Source organism: Malaya genurostris, chromosome 2, assembly GCF_030247185.1.
Source record: "Malaya genurostris strain Urasoe2022 chromosome 2, Malgen_1.1, whole genome shotgun sequence".
NCBI lineage: Eukaryota > Metazoa > Arthropoda > Insecta > Diptera > Culicidae > Malaya > Malaya genurostris.
This window is the reverse complement of record NC_080571.1, coordinates 3,904,849-3,925,980: the sequence shown is the minus strand read 5'-3', so window position 1 is coordinate 3,925,980 and position 21,132 is coordinate 3,904,849. Positions and strand designations below refer to the sequence as shown.

General features: G+C 37.5%; 1 protein-coding gene across 1 annotated transcript; it reads right to left on the bottom strand.

The window, feature by feature from the left end:
* Positions 1–666: 666 nt before the first annotated feature.
* LOC131427010 (GTP-binding protein Rheb homolog) lies at positions 667–21,132 on the bottom strand. Its single transcript, XM_058589874.1, has 5 exons — positions 20,859–21,132; positions 20,298–20,369; positions 19,702–19,909; positions 19,514–19,643; positions 667–2,282 (listed from the first exon to the last, which is right to left on the bottom strand). Exons 1-5 carry the CDS (start codon positions 20,905–20,907, stop codon positions 2,193–2,195), a joined length of 549 nt encoding a protein of 182 aa, XP_058445857.1. The 5' UTR covers positions 20,908–21,132; the 3' UTR covers positions 667–2,192.

The following is a 21,132-nucleotide window of genomic DNA, read 5'->3' as shown; positions in this document are numbered from 1 at the left end:
AACGAAGAATTAATGTCGTTTTATTTTCGATCGATTAGATATCGCGAACATTCGCAATCAAACAATATCTAACATGAAAAACAATTCTAAAACAATTGTAGAACCTCTTAAAATTTCAATAAGTTACATTTGCTACTTGGGATATGTGCTTGACTACCTCAAAACCGTCATCCGGGTGTGAAAAAGGCAAGCAAGCGTGATGAATTTTCCTCATTATTTCCAAAAGTTTTAAAAAACTTTGTTTTTCAATTATTTATGGTTTTCTAACACTGTTGAAAATTCAATCACAAACTCCTGATCATATTTCCGATAGCTTGTAGAAAAAATACGTTTGTTGGGTTAAGTACATCAAAAGACATTCGCGATAAAGTTCTGCCCATTCTTGTACAGGGTCGTATTCACGACAAAAATTCACTGGTTTTTTATGTTTTCTCATGAATCAAATACTAACGTACAAAACCATGTCGAAATGTGATAAACTCGGTCACTAATAATGAAAGCAAACCATATTATACCCAATCAAATCTGTAGCCGCTGTTGCCCCTACGAATAACATATTCGCGATTTGGCAAGTACTTTTGGACAATTTGACGCCATTGATCAATGTAACGATGGAGAGAGTGCCAGAGAATCCCCTAGAATTTGTGATATAGGTAAATCAAACAACTCACTTTTTTTGACATAAATAAATCGTTATTTCCACCGATTGGTTTTGTTTGTCCCATTCGCGTCTCTCCTGCAATAATGTTCTATTTTATCTCAATAAAAACTACGGTGCTACGATTCTATTGTTTCACTAAGAGAAAAAAAACATACATAAAGTAGTCGTTTTTTGCGCTTTATTACATCGAAGCGTTTTTGTGTGTCAAGACTCAATCGATCTGGTTTTTATTTACTACCAAGATTTTTATCGTCACAAATTCTGACCATATTCTTCCTGGTGGGAGGCTAGTCTTTCACGTGTCCGGGCACTTACAGACTATCTATTAATCTTGTGACAAATCACTATTTTTCAAAAAGTTTTTCTGAATGTCAAACCCGAAGAGGATGAGCATTGAAAATCACTTAAGTTAGTTACAATCTATATAGGCTTTTCATTGTGGAACAATGAATATCTCAATATTTCTTCGTGGATTAGAGAAAGTCGTTTTTTTTATTTTGCTATTCTCAACGGGTTTGATCTGAACTGATAATTTAGATTTGATATAAGGTTTAGGTGTGTCAAAAGGGCATGCGTTCACAACATTCATCAACTTTTGCCTTCGGAAAGGTATCCAGATCTAATCGGGTAAAAATAATTTCAAATTCAACTATATCACCTTATCGGGTAAAGGTTTCACTAAAGGAATATTTTATTTTCAGTTGCTATTTCCGATGAGCGCAAATCGTCACTCTCATCTCATTCGTGCATGTTTTGAAGATGAAGACACACGAAACATAGCACATGAAACATTTGTGAAGAAAATCTTCTAAACGGTTTGTGCCCCCGGCTTGTATGCTCAGTGAAATCTTTCTATCTAAGTGTAAGTCTTGTTCTACTCACTTAACCTAAGGTAACTTAAGTTACCTTTTTTTTGTCATTCAGTATTTTTCTTGTTTCCTACACAGTTGAAATGTGCCAATATGAATCCTTTCTCAATTCAAAGTTTTGAAATATGGGTTAAAATAAATTTTCATATTTTTACAATATCCTTATACATTCATTCGCAGCGCCGCACACTGCTACGAGTTTACCGACAGATAAAATATGATATAAAACTATACTCGCCACATTGCCTTCATTATCATTCCCAAACATCCAACCAGCTATCTGCTTTTCGATACTACCAAGAAAAGCTGTTCAGTATTTGTGTGTTTAAGGTAACGTCCAACTGGAAACTGCCTGGCTCAAGTTTACACGCAACTAGATTACAAGTTCCATCCCGCATTCATTCCGAATTGTCCTCCCACAATACTGCCAGTGATTCGTGAAACTCAAATACTTGAAACATTGCTTAAATTTATTCTCTTGATTGCAACGATTTAGGATGCGATTCGCCACCGGTTTGCTGATAAAGGTAGTACGTAGTGCGCAGAACTGGAATAGTAACGCTGTAGCTGTCGAAGGACGATGACGTTCTGTAATCGCGTATGTGGTAATTTGGGAAAATAGGAGCGATGATAGTCGGTCTAGTTTCGCGGTCACAGGCTATTCAGGAGATGGTGCAACTGCTCTTCTCACTTGTATTTCCATTGTCGCGCTCGATTTGTTGCAACAACAGATGGAAAATGTCGGCCACGGACTGAAAAATAAATCATATAAATCAACTATCTTTTTTGCCTTTCTCATATAGAAAGTTTATGCAATCACTGTGAAAACCGACTTTTGAACCGAGTGTCATATACCATTCGATTCAGTTCCTCGAGTACGCAAAATGTGTGTGCGTGAGCGCACGCGTGTGTGTGTGTATGTAACGTGTTTTTTTACTAACTGTTCTCGGAGATGGCTGAACCGATTTTCACAAACTTATGATGATGGTCCTACCTCATACCCCTACAAAGGTGTGAGCAGAACGAATTATCTAAATGATAATTTAGCAGGTATAGATTCTTCTTCAAAAGAACGACTGACCACAAAATAACAATCAAATATTTCGGATTTACTCTCCAGGGTTAATCGAGAAAATTTCCAACCCGGGAAGATCCTTGATCACACCAGGAATCGAACCCGATATGGTAAAGATCAGACAGTAATTCACCTGGCCCTTCCCGCCGGACCAGTTCATCGCTACACACATAAGCTACGATGGAGTAATGAGACTGCGGATGAGCAGAGCCAAGCCCAATTCCATCAACAACTGTCGATCCCAATTAGTTTCCCGAATCTGTTCCTTAAATTATCGATCAAGATCAAGAGCAAACTAAACACACAAAATGCAAAGACTTTTCGGCCAGTCCAGTTCGCTTTCCTAATAGTCACTACCTGCTTCGGGCGCGAGGCTCAAACGTTTGCAGACTGCTTATTATTTTTAACTTGCAAACAAACTAAAAATCCATCATCATCATACCGAACACAGTAACTTAATACGTCTCACAAAAATATAAATAAGCAAAAAGAAAATACAATCTTCGTAATACGTAAAAAAAATTAAAAAAATTAAAAAAGGTGTGAGGGTAATGTCAGAGACATTACTGAATACCGTGAATACGAATAAAAGTGACATGCTTTTTCGGCACATTCTAATATCGATAATCGCACATACTAGTTGATTGATTGTGTGAGTTTTGCAAACTTCCAACGTGTCACTTGCTAAATCGTAACAGTACAATTATAAGGCGGAGCTCACGAGAGCAAAAAATTTAGTGGACAAGAGAGATTTAATAAAAAATGCAATGTTCAAATTCAATCCACAGCAAATCGTTTTAAGCCATCTAGAATTTCTAAATTGAAGTTGGGAGTTAATATGACATTAATTTCAGCAGCTTACTTGTCAAACCCATCTCGAAAATACAAATTGTATAGCGATTTGAAAGGCGAGAGAATCAATTTCGGTTTGGCATTTTACTATAAATTGATCATAGTTACCGGCAAAACATGTCGAAAGTCCACTGCACTCAACTGCTGAAAATATACTGTCGGTTTTGCACGATACGCTTTGTGCGATGGTTCGTTTAATTAATGCGATTGAAATTTTGCGCGCCTTACTTTGGTACTGAATTTCACCTTAATGCTTGTTTATACCAATCATTTAAGAAAACTCCAAAGTTGAGTTGTTTCTGGTGATCTCATACCCCTGAAAATTTTATCATAAATTGCTGACCATATTTCCGACTGCATGAAGAAAAAAATGTGTTGCTGCGTTAAATATAACAAGAAATATTCGCGATTAAGTTATATTCGTTCTTGTACAAGGTAAAAATTTGAAAAGGAACATAGTAAAGTAAGTCGTATTCACGACAAAACTTGAACTAACTAAATAACTAAATATTTGCTTACAAAGCGGAATTTATGTGTGAAATACATAACTTTTTGAACTCCACCATTGTCGTTGCGCTTTCGATTTCTCTTGGCATCGAATTGAAAAAACTTATTATGAGTTTTGCGACCTGGCTAACAGAAAGCTTGGTGTTCTAGCATCATATGCGTTGGATGAACCATGAATAATATGTTCCCACCTGTATTTGAAAACCTTTGTTTATTTGCTCTTCTTTGCTCTTCACTTTTTTGCTTTACATGCGCTCTACCTTGTAGAGCAATTTTCACTCAGAGTAAAAATAAAGCTACCGTCGTAATGACGTGGAAACAGAACGCTGCGCATTTTTAATTCGATTTACCGAAATTTTATACAGTCCACTTAAATTGGAAGGCAATCTTTTTGGTCCTTAGGAAGCCGGATATTTTTGGAGTGATTTGAGACTGTTCTTGACGGGTTTTCCACCGGGAAAACTTGAATCTGCCGCGAAAGAGAAACATTCGATCGGACGCTGTAACGAACGAGTGTGTGTATGCTGTCGACGTGTTCACGGCTTACCCAATCTGAAGTATTGACCGGAACGCCCGGAATTCGGAATTTGACGAGTTTTCTATGGAAAATCTCGATTCTAGTTTGAAAATACTGAAAAGTTTATCGGAAAATTGCGACGATTAGGTGTACGTGACTGCTAATCTCGAGCTTATGGTGTACATGCTATTTGGATCGAACATGTTCGAACGTGTTCGAATTGCTTTGTGAATGGAAGAAACCGAAACTGACGCATTGCAGTCGATTAGTGATCAACGTTTACTACAACAAAGGAAAAAAGAAACACGCGTAATGGAAGAATCATTCAAAGCTCTCGTTCATCAGAGAGGAGCAGTAAAAGGAAAACTGACCCGAGTGAAAAAAGCACTTATGCATAGTGACGCCGTACCGAACCCGAACATTCGAAATGTGCATTTCCTGAAGTTACATGCGAAGACTGTTGAGAATTGTTACATTGAGTACAACGCATTTCAAAATCAAATATATACTCTACCCAAGGGGAGGACGCCTAGAATAATGTGCCAATCACACATTAACACAATGCGTTGGTGCATTTATCAATATTGGCACTTTCGTTTTCATACAGTTGCACAGTTGCGGCACACAAAGGGCTCAGTTTTGACAAGTAGCTGTTCATGGGACACAGAGTGGCACACTTATGCCGTTTTTCATTGAAAAACACTGGTGGCGTGGATTGCTCTGGTTTTGCACTTTCGAGCAGAAATGCAACACTCTGACGGTGTTTTATTGCGATTTCTACTCGAAAGTGCAAAACCAGAGCAATCCACGCCACCAGTGTTTTTCAATGAAAAACGCCATTAGATTCACAGTATATCACATGTTTTTTTAGAGGCACAATATAGTTTGTGTTAAGCGACTCTCCCCTTGGCTCTACCCCTTTCTGATGAACGACGACATGAACAAGAAAATCACTATGTTGAGTTCGAAACTCTTCATAGCGAGCTTACGATTCAGCTGAACATTCTACTAGAAGATTTAATGCCAAAACCACAGATACAACCAGGCCCTTCGGCTTTTGGAAATGTGGTTGGACCGATGGTTCCTGTCGTTGCACCACAGCAGTTCATTCCGCCGTTGACAGTTCCATTGCCCACTTTTGATGGAACGTACGAAGCATGGTATTCATTCAAAGCCATGTTTCAGACCGTTATGGCACGATACGCTACAGAATCACCAGAAATAAAATTGTACCATCTTAGAAACGCCCTTGTTGGAAAAGCAGCTGGAATAATCGACCAAGATGTCATCAATAACGGTGATTATGACGCTGCCTGGGCGATTTTGATTGATCGATTTGAAGATAAACGCTTGATAATCGATAAACACATCGATGCTATCTTCTCTCTACCAAAAATCTCGAAAGATAGTTCAATCGAACTTCGCAGGATGGTTGACGTTTGTGTCAAAAATGTCCAGGCATTGGAAAACCTTGAGCTCGCTGTTGACGGTTTGGGAGAACAAATGCTGATCAATCAGTTAGCATCGAAAATGGATCGTGATACGCGAAAAGTTTGGGAAACGAAACAAGGCCCAGGAGAGTTGGCATCCTATTCGAACACTATTGAGTTCCTGAAACAACGATGCAGAGTTATGGAAAAAGTGGACACAAACAGTGTTAAAGTGGAAAATACAAAGGCTGTTCGGCCGATGAATAAATCAAAGACATTAGTGGTTTCGAATGAACAAAAGTGTGCAATGTGCAACAATTCTCATGAACTCTATAAGTGCGAAGAATTCAAGAAGAAGAGTATCAGTGATAAATATGGATTGCTTCGAAAGTCTGGATCTTGTTTTAACTCCCTGGGAAGAGGACATCGCACTGCCGATTGTTCATCGATGAGTACATGTCGTAAGTGCAACAAAAAGCACCACACGTTACTGCATCCGGAAGAAACAAAGACAGAGACAGCTGTAAACCCATCACTTGCCCCGCAGAAAAAATCAGAAGGAGGTTCTCGAACAGAACCAGCAACAGATGGTGCTCCTACCGTTGAGCTGGTAACAAAACAACAAAATGTGGTACTCTGTGCATCGTCTAATCAATCGGAGAGGCAAACTCTACTCACGACCGCAGTTGTTTTAGTCTAGGGCAATGATGGCATTCTCCATTCTTGCAGAACGCACAACTGGCGCTTCAGAATCACTATGCGAATTATCAAGTCAGCGGCACAACAAAGATTCGCAAAGTAGTACGCACAAGGATTAAGTCTCGAGTTACAAATTATTCAACCGAACTTGAATTGTTAATAACCCCGAAGATTACAAGCGATATGCCGGAAACATCGATCGACGTGACAAACTGGAACCTTCCAACGCACATTGCGTTTGCGGACCCTAACTTAAATAAACGTGGTCGGATTGATATGCTGCTAGGAGCAGAAATTTTCTGGGACTTGATCAAATCAAAAAGAATTACTCTTGCTGAAAACCTTCCTTCGATTAGAAGCACTGAATTAGGTTGGGTGGTCGGAGGTGTGATACCTGAACACACACCGGTCATTGCGCGCACATTTTGTAACGTCGTTGATCAGAATGATTTCAGTAACCTACTTAAACGATTTTGGGAGATCGAATGTGCCGAAGAATTACAGCGAACGTCTACTGCGACTACTGATGATTGTATACAACATTTCAAGAACACTCACCAACGAACAACATCCGGACGGTTTGTAGTCCGTCTTCCCTTTAACGAGCGGAAGAACGAACTGTGAAGTTCACTTCAGATGGCAACCCGACGATTTTTATCTCTCGAACGACACTTGGATCAATCCCCTGATTTGAAGGCTGAGTATACCACATTCCTTCGTGAGTACGAGAAACTCGGACACATGAAATGCATTGAAATAAACCCGAACGAATGTCCAGGATCAGCATACTATTTACCACATCATTGTGTGTTGCGACCAGATAGCGCCACAACTAGGCTGCGGGTCGTATTTGATGGTTCGGCAAAAACTTCGACAGGAGTGTCTATCAATGATACACTCATGATTGGCCCAATCGTTCAAAGCGATTTGACATCTATACTACTGAATTTTCGCTGCTATCGATTCGTGTTTACAGTCGATATATCGAAAATGTTCAGGCAAGTTTTGATGAATTCTGAAGATACGCCTTTTCAGCGCATACTATGGAGGGATGATCGCTCACAACCTTTAAAGATCTTTGAACTGCTCACGGTGACATACGGATTGGCTTCATCGCCGTTTCATGCAACGATGGCACTCTCTCAGCTAGCCGATGACGAAAGGAAGGAGTTTCCACTTGCTGCACCCGTACTAAGGAAATCATTTTACATTGATGATGCCCTCTGCGGAGCGCATACAATCGAAGGGGCACAGTCATTGTGTCAAGAACTGTTGAGTTTACTTAAGCGTGGTGGCTTCAATGCACATAAGTGGTGCTCAAATGATCCCACCATCCTACAGGAAATTCCGAAACACCTCTGTGGTACTACTTTCGACGTTGAAGATGCATTTAATATGGAAATTGTAAAAACTCTTGGAGTAGTGTGGAATGCTCCTCTCGACTGGTTCTCATTTCGGATTCAGCTACTTGAAGAACCAATCCAGACAGTAACTCGCAAGAAGGTGCTTAGTGAAATAGCAAAATTCTTCGATCCTCTGGGTTTAGGCGGACCGGTTGTGACATCAGCGAAATTGATTTTTCGAGAAATCGGTCTACTGAATCTTGGCTGGGATGATCCCATCCCCGATGTTCTCACTGCAAGGTGGCGTGAATTCCGATCTCAACTACCAAAATTGAATGACCTAGAGATACCGAGATGGATATTCAGTGATGGACCGAATCTCGTGGAACTCCACGGGTTTTCCGATGCGTCAGACCAAGCGTATGGGGCGTGCTTGTATACGCGTCTCATTCATCCGAATGGCACTGTCACGATGAAGCTTATATGCAGCAGATCGAGGATTTTACCCAAGAAGACAGGAAAACTGAAACCAATAACTACTCCGCGAGCCGAACTCCTTGCTGCTCTGCTTTTATCCCGAGAGGTAGCGAAGGTAATCAATTCGGTCAGTATCAAATTTGATCGTGTTACGCTGTGGAGCGATTCACAAATCGTACTATGCTGGATTCGGAAATCGACATCTGATTTACAATTATACGTAGCGAACCGAGTGATTGAAATTCAAAAACTAACCCGGGAATATCAATGGCAGTATATTTCCTCATTCGATAATCCTGCCGACATAATATCGAGAGGTGAAATGCCTCAGAATCTTATCCACAGGAATGGACCAACTCAGTTAAACCAAGACACAGTAAGGGTTATACAACCGCCACCTCTGCAAGATGAATATCTACCTGAAATGCGAACATGTTTAGCACTTATTGTCCCCCCTGTAAGGCTACCGTTAGTTGACCGAATTGGTTCTTTCAATCGATTGCAACGATGTATGATTTTGGTGATTCGATTCTCACATTATATACTTTCTGGACGGGAGATGTTGACAAAGGGGTCCCCGACAGTTAATGAACACGAAGAAGCTTTGAAATTGATAGTACGATGCGTGCAAAGGGAAGCGTTCCTGCCGGAATTACGTGCGATAAGGGAAGGTGAAACACATCGCTTCCGATGTCTTCATCCGTTTATTGATCCAGTCGATGGAATTCTGCGAGTTGGTGGCCGTGTGAAGAAGGGGTTCATCCCATACGACAGTCGCCATCAAATGCTACTACCAGCAAAACACCCATTCACCGAGTTGTTGATACGTCACGAGCACCAGAACAACTTACACGCAGGACAAAGGGCTTTACTTGCAATCGTACGCCGACGATTCTGGCCACTGCAAGCTAAGAACGTAATACGAAAGGTAATTAGACAGTGTATCACTTGCTTTCGAGCGAATCCGATAAAAACGGCGTTGATTATGCGGGACCGTTTTTCATTAGAGCACTTACACAAGCACGTAAACCGATGATTACCAAGGGATATGTATGTCTGTTCGTGTGCCTCAGTACACGCGCCATTCACCTAGAGCTTGAGGCGCTTCACTGGACGACGAGGACCGGTGAGCAAAATCTACTCAGACAATGCGACAAACTTCATCGGAGCAGAAGCTGAGTTGGAACAGTTAGGAAAACTGTTTGCTACTGATGAACACGCTAAGCAACTGACAGAGTTTTGTGGAAGTCAATCGATTAGCTGGAGTTTCATTCCTCCGAGAAGTCCACACTTCGGTGGAATTTGGGAGTCGGGGGTAAAATCGGTCAAATACCATCTAAAAAGAGTCGTCGGCAGCAATAAACTAATTTTTGAGGAAGTACTGTGCTAGTTCAGATCGAAGCAGTGCTCAACTCGAGACCGTTGACGCCCTGTTCCGATGATCCAAACGATTTAACAGCTGTTACTCCTGCACATTTCCTTGTTGGACGACAAATGCAATCGATTCCTGAGCCTTCGTACATCAATCTGAAACTTTCGACGCTGTCACGTTGGCAGTTAGTGCAAGTCATCCAACAGCACTTTTGGAAAAGGTGGCTTGCAGAGTATTTACCGGAGATGCAGAATCGCCAGAAGTGGTACAAGATCACCAAAATTAGGCCAGGAGCTTTAGTGCTTATCAATAATCCTAACGTTCCACCGATGCAGTGGCCGCTCGGTAGAATCATAAGGACACACCCCGGAGACGATAAAATTGTTCGCGTCGTTACTATACGCACCGCCAAGGGTGAATGCAAACGAGGCGTTACGGAGATATCACTACTACCGTTGGACAGAGAGGAGATATTAGAGGATTGAAATGTGTCATTTCAACGCGGGGGATGATGGATGAACCATGAATAATATGTTCCCATCTGTATTTGAAAACCTTTGTTTATTTGCTCTTCTTTGCTCTTCACTTTTTTGCTTTACATGCGCTCTACCTTGTAGAGCAATTTTCACTCAGAGTAAAAATAATGCTACCGTCGTAATGACGTGGAAACAGAACGCTGCGCATTTTTAATTCGATTTACCGAAATTTTATACAGTCCACTTAAATTGGAAGGCCATGCGTTTCTAGTATTGTACTTATGCAAATCAGTTCTTCTTTCAATTCGACCACACAAATATCGAGGCAGCATGCCATTCAAGATCTTGAAAATAAATACCATGGTTAAGTAGTAAATTCTCTGTTTCACTGAAAGCCATCGTAATTTGTTCAGTAGAAAATCTGAGGATCTACTACATTTTAGAATTAATCGCATGATTTTATTTTGCAGTCGCTGTAATCCCAAGATCAATGTGTGGTGAAATGACTGTTTTATACAAAAGAATCTTACTATGGATCGCTAGGTTATTTCTCAAACGACACAATACACCGTACTTTTTGGCAATCTTCTTGAACGTCATCAATATGAGATTTGAATGTTAACTTTTCATCAATTATGACTCCAAGATACTTCATTTCTCTAACGCGATCAATAGTTTCATCATCAATTTTCACATTGGCGTCATGACCGGTGCTCACAGAATAAATAACCTTGAAATTGTTTCAAAGGCTCTATTCAAATCCATGAACACAGCAAAAATACTCTCTTTGGCTTCGATTTTCTTCTTCCATTTTGCCAATACTAGGTTCAAAGCGGTTTCACAAGTGACCCTTACGATATCCCGATTGTTCCGGTATTAGCAAACTGTTAGAGTTCAAATAGTTAATCAGCTGATCTTTAACAACAAGTTCCAGATTTTTTTCCAGCATGTGCAACATGTTAATGGGACGGTACTCCTCGGCTTTATCCGTTCCAGTAACCTTGGGGACACAGGCACAAATGTCCAAATATCAAGGGGAACGTCCCATTTGAGCCAATTTGCTCTGATTCCTGAACCGTGGGGACAGGAACCACCAGAGATTCTTTCCACACTTTTGGCTCGTGCCCCGTGTACAATAATTCATTTGCCAAATCCAGTAGATCGTGTCCGATAACATGAAAGCAATCCTGTTTCACTTTTGAGTTTACATTGACAATACCAGTTGATTTTCTCAAATTAAAACAAATATTTTTCAATTGTTCAAAAGTGATTGGTTGAAATTCATCAAGTCTACAATAGTTATTCATCGGCTGTGTTATTTAAACAGGTTCACCTACCAATTCAATACTTTGATTGATCTGCTGAACACTATTTATGAAATAACTGTTGAAATTTTCAGATATAATTTGTTCTGTGTGCTCTTCTATACCGTTAAAAGTTATGGTTTTCGATCCCAAGTAGCAATCCGCAACTAGTTCTGATACGACAAAGTCCAAACTATGTTGCAACAAGAGCACGAATATGTTTTTATGTTATACTGGTTAAAACATGGTGACAGAAATGTTTCTTCATAACATAACTAGTTTCGAAATAGTTATTTAGGTTTCAAATCACCACATCTTTTAGTCATATTGAATTAATTTAAAATTATAAGCTATCGTTACTTAATCCAAACATATCTTTAATCACAACAATGCTTCTAGCTACTAGTTGAAAATAAGTTTATTTGACTTCAATATTAGCAACCCGTAACTAATTCTGATACCACCTAGCCCAACTTTGTTGCAACAAGAGCACAAACATGTTTTTTTATGTTTTTTTTTTTTTTTAAATAACTATTTATTGGAATATGAGTTAAAATTAAATTATTAAGATTTAAATTGGGTGTTCAGCCACAAGTGGTGACTTTTCAGCCCTGTTATATATATATATGATTTGGTTATTACCATGAAGACATCATTTGCTTCCGCAATTCTGAGATTTTTGTGTAGGGAAAATTCTAAACCTACTTGTATTGTGTAATGGGGAAAAGGAACTTATATACTAACTTACTAACTAATACAGAGAGCGAATCGATTCAATTGAAGATTGCATCGATTTTTGTCGGAATTTGCTTATAATATTATGTGACATTACATCTAATGGTTCTATATTTGTGAGTCTGTGTAACTCATTTGTACTAAACCAGGGAGGACGCTTCAGAATCATTTTCAGAATTTTATTCTGAATCCTTTGAAGCGTTTTCTTCCTGGTGGAACAACAGCTTGACCAAATTGGTACCGCATAAAGCATGGCTGGTCTGAAAATTTGTTTATAAATTAACAATTTGTTTTTTAGACAGAGCTTAGAATTTCTGTTTATAAGAGGATATAAACATTTAATATATTTATTACACTTTGCCTGGATTCCTTCAATGTGATCCTTGAAAGTGAGTTTTTTGTCATACGTTAAACCTAAGTATTTAGCTTGATCAGACCATGTCAATTCCAAGCCATTCAATTTGAGAATGTGATTATTGTTTGGTTTAAGAAAAGAAGCTCTTGGCTTGTGAGGAAAGATAATTAATTGCGTTTTTGCTGCATTTGGTTTAATTTTCCATTTTGACAGATAATCACTGAAAATATTTAAACTTCTTTGTAGGCGACTGCAGATCACTCTTAGATTTCTACCTGTGGCTAACAGACTTGTGTCGTCACAGAATAGCGATTTCTGACAACCAACGGGTAGATTTGGAAGATCAGAAGTGAAAATATTATACAAGATTGGAGCTACACTCGAACCCTGCGGAACACCGGCTCGTACGGGTAGCAATTCAGATTTACAATTCTGATAGCTAACCTGAAGAGTACGATCAGTTAAATAATTTTGAATCATTTTGATCAAATAAATAGGAAACTGGAAATCAGACATTTTTGCTATTAAACCTTTGTGCCAAACACTGTCAAATGCTTTTTCTATGTCTAGAAGAGCAACTCCAGTGGATAACCCAGAAGATTTATTTGATTTTATCATGTTCGTTACTCTGACAAGTTGATGAGTAGTTGAATGTTCATGACGAAATCCAAACTGCTCTGGTAAAAAAATTGAATTCTCATTTATATGAGTCATCATTCTTAACAAGATAATTTTTTCAAAAAGTTTACTGATAGAAGAAAGTAAGCTAATTGGGCGATAACTTGATGTTTCTGCTGGGTTTTTATCAGGTTTTAGGATAGGAATTACTTTAGCGTTTTTCCATCTTTTTGGGAAGTAAGCTAATGAAAAACACTTGTTGAAAATTTTAACCAGGAGTCTCAAGGCAACATCGGGAAGATTTTTAATAAGAATATTAAAAATTCCATCATTACCAGGAGCCTTCATGTTTTTGAGTTTCCTAATAATTGATTTAATTTCATCAAAATTCGTCTCAATAATGTCATCGTGTGATAACACTTGGGTTGAAATATGATCATACTTCAGTGAGACTTCATTTTCAATAGGACTCACAACGTTTAAATTAAAATTGTGGACACTCTCGAACTGCTGAGCTAGCTTTTGAGCTTTTTCACCATTTGTAAGAAGTATTTGATTTCCTTCCTTGAGAGCAGGAATTGGTTTCTGAGGTTTCTTAAGAACCTTAGAAAGTTTCCAGAAAGGTTTAGAATATGGTTTAATTTGTTCAACTTCTTTAGCGAAATTTTCATTTCGCAAAAGAGTAAATCTATGTTTAATTTCTTTTTGTAAATCCTTAACTATGTTTTTCATAGCAGGATCACGAGAACGTTGATATTGTCGTCGACGAACATTCTTCAACCGAATGAGCAGTTGAAGATTGTCATCGATGATAGGAGAATTTAATTTAGTTTGAGCTTTGGGAACTGAAAGATTTCTAGCTTCGATAATATAATGATTCAAATTATCAATTGCTGTGTCGATGTCCGCAGAATTTTCTAAAATAGTTTCATGATCCACATGATTTTCAATGTGAGATCTGTAATCCAACCAATTAGCTCTATGATAGTTGAAAATAGAACTAATTGGATTAATTATAGCTTCGTTGGAAAGTCTGAATGTTACAGGAAGATGATCTGAGTCAAAATCAGCATGAGTAATCGGTTCACTACAAATGTGACTTTGATCTGTTAGAACCAGATCAATTGTAGACGGGTTTTTCACGGAAGAGAAACAAGTAGGATTACTGGGATGAAGAACTGTAAAGTAACCAGCTGAGAGTTGATTATGAAGTATTTTACCATTACTGTTATTTTGCCTACAATTCCACTGGACATGCTTAGCATTTAAGTCCCCTATTACGAAAAATTTCGATCGATATCTTGTAAGTTTTTGCAAATCGCCTTTAAAGAAATTTAATTGTTCGCCGGTGCATTGGAATGGCAAATATGCTCCAGCGATGAAATAAATTCCATGAATGGTTTCAACTTCGATTCCCAAGCTTTCAATAACTTTAGTATTGAAAGAAGGTAAAATTCGATGTTTAATTTGCCGTTGGACAAAAATGGCAACTCCACCACCAATTCCAGTAAACCTGTCAAATCGATGAACCACATAATGTGGATTACTTTTCAATTTTACATTTGGTTTAAGAAAAGTTTCTGTCACAATGGCAATATGAATTTTGTGAACTTTGAGAAAATTATAAAATTCATCTTCGCTCGATTTCAAAGATCGAGCATTCCAATTTAAAATATTCAAATAATTATTTAACATCACTGTTAAATTTTAAATTCATTATAATATTATTTGCAAATTTCCATCCGATTTGAAATGCTTCAAAAAGTGATGAAGTCGAATTCATTTGGATGATCATTTGAAAAAGTTGATCTTGTAGGTAGATCATTTTATTTTCAGTTATATCGCCTAAATCGACTTCATTTAAAGAAGCGAATATTTGTAGGTAGACTGCCATTAGAAGAAGATGATTTGGCCGGTCTACCTATTAATAAATTGTTTTCGTTAGAAGAAGAACTGCAAGGCGGTCCTGTGTTTTGATTATTTACATTAGAAGAAATAGGAGATAGATTTCTACCTAATATACCAGCATAACTGACATTAGAAGAAGATGATGACGAGGTCGATCTACCTGTCAATAAATTGTTTTCGTTAGAAGACGAATTGGCAGATGCCTTAGAAGAATTTTCAGGTATGTTCTGTAAATTTAAGGTCGTTGATTTGACTTGTTGTCTAAGCGAACGAGCGTTTAAAATTTTTTCCCTGACAGGACATTTCAAATAATTGGATTTATGATTTCCATTGCAATTTGAACATGAAAATTTATCAGTGGTTTCATTCATTGGACAAACGTCTTTCGAATGCGATTTACCACAATTCAAACACCGTATATCCATATGACAATTTTTGGTTCCATGGCCGAAGCCTTGGCAACGACGACATTGCGTTAAGTTTGCAATACGATTATGCCGTTTATAATGTTCCCAATGAATTTTAATGTGGGAAATGAAACGTACTTTTTCTAAAGTTTTCAAATTGTTTACATCACTTCGATTGAAGTGTATTAGGTAAAGTTCATGGGAAATTCCAGAGCGTGGTTTAGAAGTACCATTCGCTCTTTTTTTTCATAAGTATTACTTGGGAAGGGGCAAAACCAAGCAATTCTTTTATTTCATTTTTAATTTCATCAATACTTTGATCATTTGATAATCCTTTCAAGACAGCCTTGAAGGGTCTGTCTGATTTTATATCATATGAATAAAATTTATTAAGTTTTTCGGACAAATATCGAATAAGACGTTCGTAATCTTCCAATCCATCCACCAAGACTCGACATTCTCCTCTTCGTCCGATTTGAAATGAGACTTTTACTTCCGGGAGAAAAGTAGAAAGCTCAGTACGGAATGCTTTGAAGTCGGAAATCATCACCGTCACTGGTGGCATAGATTGATGTTTCTTCCCAGAACGACAAGCGTCCATTTTGGGAATTTTTGAAGAATTTTCTTCTATGTCGCTACAATCGGATTCAGGAAGAATCTCGTAAATATTGTTAGACGGCATAGGATCAACGGAAGGGAAATCCGTCCGTTGTCTTTTATTTTTACATTCAGATTCTATAAGATCGTGAATGTTATTAGAAAAATGTTGAATAACGGATTGTGATTTATTCCGTATTGAATTATTTTTAGCCTTAGGCTTGTTGCCTTTCCGGTTGGACGCAGGCATTTTTGAAATTAATGAAATTTTAAATTAAATTAACTAGGCTAAATTAGTCTTCGATTAGACTCCTAGCTAGCCTTAAAAAAGGCTGATTAATTTCTTAGTCACTCTAATATCACTCTTTGTATCACTTAGTCACTCTAATATCACTCTTTGTATCACTTAGTTAGTGATTCAGGTAGCCTTGAAAAAGACTGAAGCCTTGAATCAATGCAACTCTAGGTAGCCAGAAAAAAATTCCAGGAGCCAAGAGCTATACGCGTGCGGTGCGAACGACTGTTCAACACCGACTGATGTTTTTTTTTATGTTATGCTGGTTAAAACAAGGTGACAGCAGTGTTTCTTTATAACGTAAATATTGAACTAACTATCATTTGTAAGTTATCGTTACTTGATTCTAACATATCTTTAATCACAACTATGCTTTTAGATACTAGTTGCAAAAAGGTTTATTTTCCGTTGCGGAACCATTATAAATGCGTAAGCGTAAATGTACATCGTTACTGTGAATTGATGTAGTGATAACTTAGATATTATAAGATTATAACATATAATTTCTTCATTGATTCAGATAGTTATCGGTAGGTTTTCCCAACGTTATGGTAACGAAAATGCAAACAAAACAACCTTTGTTGGCTTGAATATGACGAACACAATATGGAGTCTCAAGAAGTGTATGAAACATAAATAAAACCAGGATATTACTTTATTCAAAACTACTTTTTGCCGAAAATAGTGAAAGGCAGAATAGTCATTTTTGTTCTATGCACTGTCATAAACACGAAGAAAATAATATAGGGATTGAACATCGCTTGTGATAATTTTATAATTCTCATGATATATGAATTAAAAATGATGAAAAATCACTCCACTTGGAATAATTTTTAGCATTCTCAACATAGCGTTATTTTGTTGTTTATTTTTTATATCTTCATAATCAGATTTTGATTGAAGGCGCATAAAAAACAGTTAAGTAGAATTGAATTCCGCTCGACAGTTTTAAAATCGTTGTGAAATTTTTACCTTGTATCAAGTTTGTGATTTAAAGTACTCTTCTGCTTTTTTATTGATGATAGAAAAGTATTCTGGATTCATTCAATGTTTATAATGTCGATGGTGACTAAATTTCAACTAGTTTACTTGAAAACAAGTTATTTTCAAGTTATGAAAAGATAAGTTATTACAGTATGGCAACTTAACAACTAGTAGAAACTGCGCTTTTTGAGTCATGCAAGTGGTTAGATGTTAGTAACAATCACTCAAATATCTGGTTGCAAACTAGTCACAAACAAGCTAGCGTAACAAAAATTGTTACTTGGGATGCACCATGTGTAGGCTTTATCAACTGTTTGAGAATTTTTCCATAACTCTCTGCTGTTTTGTAAATTCAAATGAAACCTCTTGTGGTCCCATAAAAAATTCCTGAATATTATTTGGATCCGACTTCCGGTTCCGGATTTATGGGGACTTTTTTCGGAGATGGTAGAACCGATTTTCACAAACTTAGATTCAAATGAAAGGTCTTGTGATCCCATACAAAATTCCTGAATATTATTTGGATCCGAATTTCGGTTCCGGAGTTATGGGGTAAAATGTGCAAAAAAAATGAAAATATGTGTTCTAACTTTTTTCATAGATGGCGCTACCGATTTTCACAAACTTAGGTTCAAATGAAAGGTCCTGTGGTCCGATACGGAATTCTTGAATTTCATCCGAATCCGATTTCCGGATCCAGAAATATAGGGTAAAGTGTGCTAAAAATTTTATACCATCGCTGAAAAGAGCGAAAACCGTAAAAAGTTTTCTAAATCGACCTCAAATCTTCTCCAATTGATAGTTTTTATCTGTAGACATTCAAACAAACCGATTTCGGTTTTAAGAATCGAAGAAATTTATTTTGAAGAATGCCACAGCATTATATATGATAGTTTGATTGAAATGAGAAAGGCACCAATTACATCACTAGGTGGATTAAAACAGGTTTTTCTTTTTCTTCTTTCTCATAAGTGAATTTATTGCTTTTTGTTTTGTAAATTGTTTTTTTTTTGTTTCGAGGTCATTTGCCTTACGGTCATTCGCCTGCGGTGTTGGGAATCGAACCCAGGTGGACTGCATGAAAGGCATCTAATATCAACTCCATCAGCGAGTAGGTATTATTCCGTTTTTTTTAAAGAAGTTTGCCATAATTCGCATAAAAATAGGGAGAACGAACTATCCATCGGCGTTGTATATAAAATTAACCACTGAATTTGAAATAACTTACATCCATGCAAAGCCGAGTTAGGTTAGGACTTACTTTGGTTTACATTTACATTATTTCATCATCTTATAATTCACCGGAGTTCTGATTCCTGAGTAGCGAACTCTTGCGTATTAGGAACTGATCTACTGAAAAATTATTTGGCATAGATTTGAGTTGTTTTATTAGCAATTTGGAATTTTGTTTGGCTAGGGGCTCCCACTGAAAAAAATATTTCCCTTATTTCTTCAGCAGGTTTTTGAACCTTCGGTAATCCTTTGATTTTTGGTGAAGAAGAGTTAGAAACTATGAGGCGACTGAGGTTGATATCGAGATTTAGATTACAGTTATCAACTTGTTTCCGCCCTGAACATAGTGAATTGGTGGGTTAGTATCCACATTCGCGACGACGCTTAGTAGTGGAATGAGATGAATTGACAGCGAACAAAAACGTTTGATACCCGAAAAATTTACTAGAGCTCACTGCACAGTAACAATGACGGTAATTTGTTTACAATAAATTCTTTGTTATGTCGAATATCGTCTACAAAAAGGTGCTGATATACGGGCAAAACAAAGTTCTGTATAATTTTTTGTGTACATGAAAACATTTGTTCTGAATTTACTATACTAGATGCCGTCAAGCAATCAAGAGTATGGTTTAGTAGAATCTTTCCAGGTCAGAATTCGAACATACGACAACCGGCTTATAAGATCTTGCACATTTGTGTCAAAATGTAAATTTTAAACCTATTTGCAATTTCAATAGAATTATTAGATTTTTTTAATCAAACTGTCATGGGGAAGAAACATTAATGTCAAATATACCTCATTTTGCTTGGCGGATGTTTCCAGAAACTGTGCCTTCCAGGATTCCGCTAGCTTCCTGCCCTCTTCCGTCGTGACAGCGCGCTCCTGGTGCAGATCGGTCTTATTTCCTACTAGTACAACTGGAACGCTAAAAAATAAATTAATTCAATTACTTACGGGAGGAAAAGTTTGCAGTTTTAACTTACTAGGCCTTCCCCATGACGTCGAGTAACTTCTCGTAGATAATCTGAATCACCTCAAACGACTTTTGACTGGTGATAGAGTATACTAGGACATAACCGTGAAAGTCCATGCTGTATTGGGCAGGGAATATACTGTACTCATCCTGACCTGCTGTGTCAACAAGTTTTACTTCGTAATCTGTTGAATTGACGCGTGTAATTTTGGTGAATGCTACAAAAAAAAAATCCAACACGTATTAGCAAATTAACGGAATCTTCCTGGAATTTGAAAAAAAATGTCACTTTTGAGTCTTGTCAAATGCTACAGTTTTATCAAGATTATCATCATGCCACAACTCATTTTGCTGTACTACCCCTAACAATACTACCAAAAGCTCGAGTTTGAGATATACTAAAATCAAAATGAAACTCATTATAAAGAGCACATTTAGTTGAATTAATAATTAGTTAACCTCTAATTTAAGATTATTGTAGATAATGACTTTATCGAAATGCCTTTGTTTGTAATTTAAGAATAGTTGGAAGCCAAGTCGCAATTAGTTCGCGAATGCATTGTAAACTCGGAAAACATTTGACTTATACTATTGTGAGATACTTACTGTTTTCAATAGTCGGATCGTATGAATCTACAAATTGTCCTTCCACAAACTGAATACTGAGCGATGATTTTCCTGCAATTGAGATCAAAGTATAAACGAATTAACATTACATGTACAAATAATCAGCTGATGAACGTTATCGACAAATAACTCATGAGGGTTCGACAACAAAAATTAAATTTGCTGATATCTGGGACGTGCGGATTTATTTAGGCTTCCACTTAGCACTTATTCCAAGTGATCTTCATTTCACAAACGGAACAGTATTTGTGAAACTGAAACCGTTTTCAATATTCCTATGTGAAAAAAAGGATTCTCGAGATCGAGAAGAACTGATTAACTTGAGTAACCTCTGTTGGACTTATCACTTCCCATTTTTTTTTTTGCCAATTCACTGATAACAAAGACATATACAAAAACAAACATGCCAACGGAATGGTTATGATCTAATCATTTATGATTTTATTGGTACGACATCAGATGAACATGACAGATTAAGCTGCGTAAATTCCAACTTCGCAATTAAAGGCTGCCCCACATTGAGGCAAATATCGTACCCACCTACGGATCGGTAACCCATCATGGCAATGTTTCGTTCTTTCGCAGGCATTTTGTGTATTTTTTCAAGGCGCAATTACCGGTTATTGAACACACTTTTTTTATTTTCGCTTCCACAAACAAACACCTGAATTCTAAATAATCGAAATACGCAGATATTTTGAAGGCCAACTTTCAGTTCCGATCGTTTCAATTTTGGTTTAACACGATGAGGAAAATATTCAGCTGTCTAACGTGAGTGGCTTTCATTCTATACACTGAGTTTTTCGCCTGAGGA